The sequence below is a fragment of the Somniosus microcephalus genome, chromosome 18, assembly GCF_052327205.1.
Source record: "Somniosus microcephalus isolate GS21.2 chromosome 18, FLI_Smic_1.0, whole genome shotgun sequence".
Lineage (NCBI taxonomy): Eukaryota > Metazoa > Chordata > Chondrichthyes > Squaliformes > Somniosidae > Somniosus > Somniosus microcephalus.
In genome coordinates this window covers 19,116,075-19,126,461 of record NC_141004.1, presented here as the reverse complement: position 1 = coordinate 19,126,461, position 10,387 = coordinate 19,116,075, and the positions used below count along the sequence as shown (strand labels likewise).

At 45.0% G+C, this 10,387-nt stretch overlaps 1 protein-coding gene across 1 annotated transcript in view; it reads left to right on the top strand.

Moving 5' to 3' along the window:
* The first annotated feature begins 554 nt into the window (after positions 1–554).
* LOC147105077 (S-adenosylhomocysteine hydrolase-like protein 1) overlaps positions 555–10,387 on the top strand; it is a 111,308-nt gene continuing 101,475 nt past the window's right edge. The window contains exon 1 of the mRNA XM_086011141.1: positions 555–920. Within this exon, the coding sequence (XP_085867267.1) occupies positions 669–920 (252 nt within the window). The 5' untranslated portion in view covers positions 555–668. The remainder of the gene's footprint in view (positions 921–10,387) is intronic.

Below are 10,387 nucleotides of genomic sequence, written 5' to 3'. Positions count from 1 at the left end.
ACTCTCTCAGGTGGACGAAAAAGATCCAGTGGCACTATTTTGAAGAAGAGCAGGGGGAGTTCTCCCTGGTGCCCCGGGTTCCAATATTTATCCCTCAACCAACATCACAAAAAAAAAATGATCTGGTCATTATCACATTGCTGTTTGCGGGAGCTTGCTGTGTGCAAATTGGCTGCCGCGTTGCCCACATTTACAACGGTGACTGCACGTCAAAAAAAAAAGTACTTCATTGGCTGTAAAAGCACTTTGGGACGTCCTGAGGTCGTGAAAGACGCGATAGAAATACAAAATACTGCGGATGCTGGAAATCTGAAATAACAACAGAAAATGGTCCCAGACCTGAAACATTAACTCTGTTTCTCTCTCCACGGATGCTGCCTGGCCTGCTGAGTATTTCCAGCATTTTCTGTTGTTGTTAGAGAAATGCAAGTCTTTTCAAAGTTGCAAAAAAGTGAGCAACTTTGCTAAAAGTGAGGTTACGCGTTGACGTCAGACGCAGAGTGCTGGCAAGGCTGCTTGACGTCGAGTTAGGGCACGTAAAGACGGGGGCGGTCCTCCGACGTCCAACGTAAACACACAAGACTCTCTCGGTCGTTGCTGCGCCATCCGGACTCGAATCCAACGGCAGGTCAGGGAAGTCGAAGGAGAGGGGGCGGAGTGAAAGAAAGATGGCAGAGCTGCTGAAGAAAGGGTTGGCCGAGCCGGTGGAGACGAAAGACGTGAAGGAGGCGCTGAAGGCCAAGGAGGTGAAGGAGAGCGCCAACGCCGAGCGAGCGCAGAGCAGCGAGAAAGGCAAGGCTGACGCCGAGAAGTACCCGCTCAACAAGACGCTGCTCGACGCCGTGGCGCAGAAAGAACCGTCCCTGGTCGTCTTCAACAACGACAACGGCGCGGTCGCCTCGCACAAACCTGTCAAAAAGGTGAGTGTATGTGGTGGTGGAAGAGAAAAGGGGGAAAAATGAAGTTCTCAGCCGGTGGAGGAGGCGGTCGGATTGTGGGACTTGTAGTTTTTCTGGCGCCTTGGCGGCTTGTGGGACGCGGCGGGCGGACTACAACTCCCAGTGTGCCGTGCGGGCGAGCGAATGCGTAGTAAGCCTCGCTGCGTCCCTTGCCTTCTTTTCCCCCCCCCTCACATTTGTGGGTGGTGATAATTATCCCCCCCCCTCCTCCTCTTCTTCCTTCAATGAGATCCAATTGGTGAGTTAGCTTACATCGTGCAAGCCCACCACCCCACCCCCCTTCCCTTCAACCCAGTTTGGATTTTGAGAGTAGTCTTTGGTTCCACTCCACCTGTGCAGTGGTGTTACCATACCACACATTGACGCCACCCGTCAGGACGCTCTCTATGGTGCCGCGGTAAAAGTTCACAAGCCAATGTGTGCTTATACCGCATTTCCTCAGGCACCGTAGAGGGTAGAGGCGCTGGTGTGCCTTCTTCAGCATAGCCTCAGTATTGTGGTTCCAGGCCAGGTCATTGGAGATCTGCAGCCCCAGGAATCGGAAGCAACTGACGACTTCCACTGGTGTCCCATCTATGCTGATGGGGCGGTGGTTCCCTCGGTGGCTTTTGAAGTCCACGATAATTGAGTTATTAATGTTAATATTCTTGATTTGAGATTGAGGTTCCAATTGCTTCAGTGCAAGTGTACATAAACGTAATGTTAACTTAACCAACGCACATTTATCTGGTACACCTACTGTACATGTACAGATCCATTTTAGTTTTATATTTTATCATATACTATTGCTAAGAAATTCAGTGACCAGCACAATTATCAAAGGATTATCCAGTATATTGATTCCAAAGAAGGAGCACATAGCTTTAAAAGCTGTTACAGGAAGGTAACATTTCTTGTATGGTATGAATTCAAATAAAGCTAACTATCACCTGGATCTCAGATGTTTGTCACCTTGTTGCCATGGGATATTGAAAATTGGGATGATATCTATGGTGACTGTGTAGACTTCAGGGAGCATGCCATGTTGTCAGGGGTCAGCTACCTTCTGGCTTAATTGCATCAAAACTCCAAACATTCTTAATCATGGGTATGTGATAGTTGTTCAGTCTTGCCCTGGCTTTACTACACAGCACAGTTTTTCGTACCATCAGCTACCTATCGACTGATGAAATCACAGTGTCTCAGTCTTTCTAAAGAGAAAGCTGTAGAATTTTGTTCATGTCAACTGAAAATTGAGCTAATGAAACTTGTCAAGTTGTTGCATTTCAGTTCATTATTGACACTACCTGTCAGCTGTGGCTCGGTGGGCAGCACTCTCGCCTCTTGAGTAAGAAGGTTGTGGGTTCAAGTCCCACTCCAGAGGCGTGAGCACAAAAATCTAGGCTCACACTCCAGTGCAGTGCTGAGGGATGAAACAATGGCCCAGAAATTCGGGTTGGAGGCTTCCCGCGGGTGCAAGCCTCCGACCTGCACTAGCGCGCCGGCTGTTGAGCTGTGGGCCCGTGTGGGATTCCGATCCCGTGCGTACTCACCCGTGGGGACCCGAATTTCTGGGCCATTAAACCAAGGCACCGTCTGCTCTCTCAGGTGGACATATTTCAAAGAAGAGCGGGGGTGTTTCCCCCCCCCCCCCCCCGGTGTCCTGGCCAATATTTATCCCTCAATCAGCATAACAAAAACAGATGATCTGGTCATTATCACATTGCTGTTTGTGGGAGCTTGCTGTGTGCAAATTGGCTGCTGCGTTTCCTACATTACAACAGTGACTACACTTCAAAAAGTACTTAATTGGCTGTAAAGTTTTTGGGAATCATGGTGGTTGTGAAAGGTGCTATATAAATGCAAGTCTTTCTTTCTTGTTCTTAATTTGCCTCGTCTTCTATCTTGCTCGTTTCAGCTTTTGGTGGTCCTGTACCTTGGTCCTTTACTTGGGTTTCTTCATTTAAAAAAAACAAAAATATTGAACGTTACTGAGACAAACGTTATTCTGGGCCATTTTCATTTGCCTGTTGCGTTTGCTGCATACCTGTACCTTTGCACCATTGACTCAGAAATGTATCTGTTTTGCTTGATAAATATTTCAGCTGAGTGAGCCATCTCTGTGCATGGTGGAATTTAATCTTTTAAGTTCAACCCTCGAGTGAAGAAAAGAAAGACCTTGCATTTATCTAAAACCTTACACGAAGTTCAAAGTTGATTTATTGGCCGTGAAGCAGTTTGGAAGCGGAGTCATTGTTACATGGGCAAAGACAGCAACCAATCCGCGTACAGCAAAGTCCCACAAATAAATGAGCAGTTAATCGTTTTTGTGGTGGTGCTGGTTGCGGGATGAATGTAGCCGGGAGAACCCACTGCTCTTTTTTGGGGGGGGGAAAATATGTTATGGGATCTTTTACGTCCTTCTGCACAGGCAGACGGGCTTTCCACATGTGGCCCCACCTGCGTTTGTTGAAAATCAAAGTTGGGGATGGTACTGATGGCTGAAAGGGTCTATGTTTAGGAGTTTCTTTTTGATTTTTAGCACATTGTCATATTGTACTATAATAACTGTCATATTGTACTATAATAACTGTTTGGAAGTATTTTTATTTTTCCCCTGGTTATCTGCAGAGAGAAATTCAGTTGCCTGAGGCTGAGATTTTGAATTTGAGTTTCCCAGTTTGCGCTGTGTTGAGGTATGCTCATACATTCAGTGAGAAACGTGGTAAGCCAACTAAACACCTGTGACATCCAAAATGACAGCCCGATTGGGCATCATATTAAATATGTTCTGTTGGGGGAAGTGGGTAAGTGGAAGAGACAGTAACCTCCATTGTCTCGGCTTGCATACAGCAAATAATCCTTTTGCCAAAAAAATACTGTCGATCCTCTGTAGAATGAGTGTCACACCAGGAGAGTTGTCATAATTGCCAGCAGCACCTTTTGTGCCCTGAAGGAAGTTTTTTTTTATCTTCAAAGTGAAGTATGTTAATCGCTTTTATAAAGCAATTTTGCACTTCTGTAATACTCGTTTATAACCATCATCAATGATAGCTGCCATAAAGCTTGAGATTTAGGGTGCTAAAGTCTTGGGTGTCTGTTGAAAACTAGAAAGGACAACTTGCGGCCCGTGACCGATTGATGGGACATCGACTTGGGGTTTGGTAAAAAAGTTTTGCACCTGAGGTTTGAGTGTCAATCCATATTAATTAAATGAAACACTAGTGTTTTGTTGTGGTCGTACCAGGACTTAATACATTTTTTTTTTAACGAGAAGGCTGTCTATACGAAAGACACTAAAGTAGAGCTATTCAGCTATCTCGTTTGATTCCTGTGGATTTAGTACAATATATCTGGAATGATTAGAAACAATCTGCTGAGAATAAATGAACCTTTCCTCATCCCTTGGATTTCTGCCTATAGTACCAAAATGAAGTTGAGATTGAGGTGTGTATGACTGGTTAACATTTAAAATTGAATCGTAAAGGAGCTACTTAAATGTGGGATTTGTGTTTTCTTTAAAATAGGAATACAATTCATCCTTAATGTAAAGTTTAAAAACTGGCTAAGCTACTCTGGAAGTGATTCAGCATTTCCTTTTTTGTCATAAAATTCACTGCTGCGATTAGTTACAACAACAACTTGCATTTATATAGCGCCTTTTAATGTAGTAAAACGTCCCAAGGTGCTCCACAGGAGCGTTACCACAACAAGATTTGACACCGAGCCACATAAGGAGAAATTAGGGCAGATGACCAAAAGCTTGGTCAGAGGTAGGTTTTAAGCAGCATCCTAGAGGAGAGTTAGCGAGGCAGAGAGGTTTAGGGAGGGAATTCCAAAGCTTAGGGCCTAGGCAGCTGAAAGCACGGCCGCCAGTGATGGGAGCGATTAAAATCAGGGATGCGCAAGAGGCCAGAATTGGAGGAGCGCAGTGATTTCGGAGAGTTGTGGGGCTGGAGGAGGTTACCGAGATGGGGAGGGACAAGGCCACGGAGGGATTTGAAAACCAACGATGAGATTTTTAAAATTGAGACGTTGCTGGATTAGGAACCAATGTAGGTCAGTGAGCACAAGGGGGATGGGTGAACGGGACTTAGGGTGAGTTTGGATATGGGCAGCAGAGTTTTGGATGAGCTCACGTTTATAGAGAGTGGAAGATGTGAGTTGCATATTTTTGCTGGTGAAAACCAGAATTGCATAGTGTCTGATAATAGTGATAGGGCGTACGGTATACTTCTGTTTCCTCTCACTTTCCTTGGTTGGTCAGTGTTGCTGCTGTGCATTGGGGTTTTGCAATCACAGCAGTACAGTAGTTTACATAGAAACATAGAAGATAGGAGCAGGAGTCGGCCATTCGGCCCCTCGAGCCTGCTCCGCCATTCAATGAGATCATGGTGGATCATCCAAATTCAGTACCCTGTCCCTGCCTTCTCCCCATATCCCTTGATCCCTTTAGCCTCAAGAAATATATCCAACTCTTTCTTGAATATATTTAATGAACTGGCCTCCACCGCCCTCTGTGGTAGAGAATTCCACAGGTTCACCACTCTCTGGGTGAAGAAATTCCTCCTCATTTCAGTCCTAAATGGCTTACCCCTTATCTTTAGACTATGACCCCTGGTTCTGGACTCCCCGGCCATCAGAAACATCCTTCCTGCATCTAGTCTGTCCAGGCCTGACAGAATTTTATAGGTTTCGATGAGATCCCCTCTCAATCTTCTAAACTCCAGTGAGTATAAGCCCAATCGACACAATCTCTCCTCATACGTCATTCCTGCCATCCCAGGTATCAGCCTGGTGAATCTTCACTGCACTCCCTCCATGGCAAGAACATCCTTCCTCAGATAAGGCGACCAAAACTGCACACAATACTCAAGGTGTGGTCTCACCAAGGCCCTGTACAACTGTAGCAAGACATCCTTGTTCCTGTACTCGAACCCTCTTGCTACGAAGGCCAACATACCATTTGCCTTCTTAACCGCCTGCTGCACCTGCATGCTTACCTTCAGCGACTGGTGCACAAAGACACCCAGGTCTCGTTGCACTCCTCTAATCTGCCACACTGTGGTAAACTGCACAACTGTTGATGGCCTAAACAGAGAACTAGCATCAGCTGTTGACTTCCAGAATGATGCTGAAAAGTTCGTGGAATTTCCTGGAACTTCACTGCAGATATTTTCTTGATTAAGTTTTGAGTAGTAATGTCAAAAATGTTAATCGTCTTGAATGAATGTCTTCGTGTGCCAAGGATACGGATAAATTGTGAATTAACATTCACTGTGATAGCTACCGTTGGCACAAATAATGAACAAAAACAAAGTGAGCATTTCAAGTCAAAAATTGGATAGAAAATAGTAGGAAGTAGTCAGAAATTTCTAATCTTATCTTTGAGTGCAGATGACCCTATAAAATGCTCATAGTTTGGTCTGTGACTTTGTGTTCTGAATGCCTCAATTAGATTACAGCTTTGTAATTACTCCCGGCTAACACACATTTCTCTGTGATTTTGTACCGTGTGTTAAATTAAAACAGCAGTGTGCCGTAAGATACTGGATAGTGTAGGGGTTAGAATAGCGTCCTTTTACCTCTGGGTCCCAGGTGAAATCTTGCCCACAGTTGGATGAAAATGACCTCTATTTGCTGGCTTTAAGGGCTCTTAAGAGATAAATTTGGGGAACCTCAATACAGTTCCTTGTGAGTATGTGACCACAGCATTAATTTGTCACTGGTTTAAAGAAGCCATAAGGGACTGCTTCAGAAATGGAAAGCTCACAGTACTAGAGTAAGGGATGCTCAGTGGGCAGCACCCTCCCCTCTGAGTCAGAAGGTTGTGGGTTTAAGTCTCACTCCAGCGACTTGAGCACAAAAATCTAAGATGACACTGCAGTGCTGAGGGGGGTGCTGCACCGTCGGAGGTGCCGTCTTTCAGATGAGATGTTAAATCGAGGCCCCGTCTTCTCTCGGGTGGACATAAAGGATCCCTTGGCACTATTTTGAAGAATATCAGGGGAGTTATCCTCTGTGTCCTAGCTAATATTTATCCCTCAATCAACATCACACAAAAAAATGTATCTGGTCATTATCACATTGCTGTTTGTGGGAGCTTGCTGTGTGCAAATTAACTGCCACGTTTCCCACATTACAACAGTGACTACACTTCAAAAAGTACTTCATTGGTTGTAAAGTGCTTTGGGATGTCCTGAGGTTGTGAAAGGCGCTATATAAATGCAAGTCTTTTTCCTCTGAGGTTCACATAAGATGCTTTGTTTTGAAGCCGTGACTATCTAGACTTTGATATAGGAGTGCTGAATTCATGCAAGTGGAACAAGGTCTGCTCCTTGCCAATGCAAACATCTCTCATCATTTGTTTTAAGTGAGTTTAGAATTCACTGTTGCAAATGAATACAGCAGTATAGTGATGTTGAATAATAAATCTCAGTGCCGTGACCATGTGAGTGGAATACAGTGATAAGGGATATGCTGACGATGTCGAAATTATCAAGGAGAGGTGAAAAAAAAATCACAAGATAAAATCCATTGAGATTAGTGCATCAAGAATCTCTGGCTCCCAAGGGCAATTAAGCAGAGCCTCAGGAGATTAATCCCAACCTTTATTACATTATAAAAGTTAAACCTTTTGTAGACTCAAGGTACGGTTGACTGGAGCTATGCCCTCTACTGTTTGAGCCCAGTGAGCTGGTACATTTAGCCTGATTATGGGGGGTGGGTGGGCAAGTCGGAAGACCTCCTCGTGAGTCAGCTCTTGGCCTAGCTAAGGTGGCCATCCACAGGACCAAGTTGGACGCATCCAGTGGGGGTGGTTGCTCTAGCTACCTGCCTCTCTTCCACGGCTTTGTCTGCACCCGGGGGTGGCCCTGGAGATGGAGCACACGGTGTCCACTGGTACGCTGGTGCCCTCGACGACAGGTGGGCACCACGGACTAGAATGTGAAGAGAATTATTATTTAATTTGATAAGTTTCCTTTTGTTTTTTATGATTTAGTTTTCTATTAGTTGTGCCTCTTCAAAAGGGGGTACGTTGGTTTGGTTTTTGTTTGATGACACACTGGGGCAACCCAGTGTGGTTGTAGATAGCCGGGTTACGAGTAGTGGTTATGTTACTGGACTAGTAATCCAGACTAATGATCCGGAGATATGAGTTCAAATCCCACCACGGCAGCTGGGGAATTTAAATTCGATCAAATAAATCTAGAATAAAGCCAGGGCTCCCTGGATGACGAAACAGATAGAGAATATGATGAAGCAGAAAAAGAGTGTGTATAACAGATGTCAAGTTGCAAATACATCTGAGAATCAAGCTATACAGTATATTGAAAGGTCAGGGAAAAAGAAAATAAGAGGGGCAAAGAGAGGGTATGAGAATAGAATGGCAGCCAACATAAAAGGTAATCCAAAAGTCTTCTACAGGCATATAAGTAGCAAAAGGGTAGTAAGAGGAGGGGTGGGGCCGATTAGGGACCAAAAAGGAGACCTATGCATGGAGGCAGAGGGTATGGCTGAGGTACTAAATGAGTACTTTGCATCTGTCTTCAAGGAAGAGGATGCTGCCAGAGAAATAGTGAAGGAGGAGGTAGTGGAGACACTTGATAGGATAAAAATTGATAGAGGTATTAGAAAGGCATTAAAGTAGATAAATCACCAGGAGCGGATGGGATGCATCCTAGGATGCTGAGGGAATTGAAGGTGGAAATCGCAGATGTACTGGCCATAATATTCCAATCCTCCATCCACACGGGGGTGGTGCCAGAGGACTGGAGAATTGCAAATGTTACACCATTGTTCAAAAAAGAGTGTAAAGGTAAACCCAGCAACTACAGGCCAGTCAGTTTAACCTCGGTAGTGGGGAAGCTTTTAGAAACAGTAATCAGGGACAAAATTAACAGTCACTTGGATAGGTGTGGATTAATTAAGGAAAGCCAGCACGGATTTGTTAAAGGCATCGTAATTGAGTTTTTTGGTGAGGTAACAGAGGGTTGATGAGGGTAATGCAGTTGACGTAGTGTATATGGATTTCCAAAAGGCGTTTGACAAAGTGCCACATAATAGGCTTGCCAGCAAAGCTGAAGCCCATGGAATAAAAGGGACCGTGGCAGCATGGATACGGAATTGGCTAAGTGACAGGAAACAGAGAGTAGTGGTAAACGGTTGTTTTTCGGACTGGAGGAAGGTATACAGTGGTGTTCCCCAGGGGTCGGTACTAGGATCAGTGCTTTTCTTGACGTATATATTAATTAATGACTTGGACTAGGGTGTACAGGGCACAATTTCAAAATTTGCAGATGAGACAAAACTTGAAAGTACAGTGAAGAGGATGGTGAAAGACTTCAAGAGGACATAGACAGGCTGGTGGAATGGGCGGACACATGGCAGATGAAATTTAACGCAGGAAAGTGTGAAGTGATACATTTTGGAAGGAAGAACGAGGAGAGGCAATATAAACTAAAGGGTACAATCCTAAAGGGAGTGCATGAACAGAGAGACCTGAGGGTATATGTGCACAAATCGTTGAAGGTGGCAGGGCAGGTTGTGAAAGCGTTTAAAAAAAATTTAAGGGATCCTGGGCATCATAAATAGAGGCATAGAGTACAAAAGCAAGGAAGTTATGATGAACCTTTATAAAGCACTGGTTCGGCCTTAACTGGAGCATTATGTCCAATTCTGGGCACCGCACTTTAGGAAGGATGTGAAGGCCTTGGAGAGGGTGCAGAAAAGATTTACGAGAATGGTTCCAGCGATGAGGGACTTCAGTTACGTGGATAGACTGGAGAAGCTGGGGTTGTTCTCCTTAGAGCAGAGAAATTTGAGAGGAGATTTGATAGAGGTGTTCAAGATCATGAGGGGATCTAGACAGAGTAGATAGAGAGAAACTGTTCCCATTGACGGAAGGGTCGAGAACCAGAGGAGACAGATTTAAGGTGATTGGCAAAAGAAATAAAGGCGACGTAAGAAAAAACTTTTTTGCACAGTGAGTGGTTAAGATCTGGAATGCACTGCCTGAAAGGGTGGTGGAGACGGACTCAATCTCATCTTTCAAAAGGGAGTTGGGTAAGTATCTGAAGGAAAAATATTTGCAGGGCTACGGGGAAAGGGCAGGGGTGTGGGACTAGCTGAAGAGTTGGCGCGGGCCGAATGGCCACCTTCCATGCTGTAACCATTCTATGATTCGATGAAAAAGCTAGTGTCAGTAATGGTGACCACGAAGCTGCCGAATTGCCGTAAAAACCCATCTGGCGCACTAATGTCCTTTTAGGGAAGGAAATCTGCCGTCCTTACCCGGTCTGGCCCACATGTGACTCCAGACCCACAGCAATGTGGTTGACACTTAACTGCCCTCTGGAATGACCTCGCAAGCCACTCGGTTGTATAAGGCGGCTCACCACCACCTTCTGGAGGACAATTGGGAATGGGCAGTAAATGCTGCCCTTGCC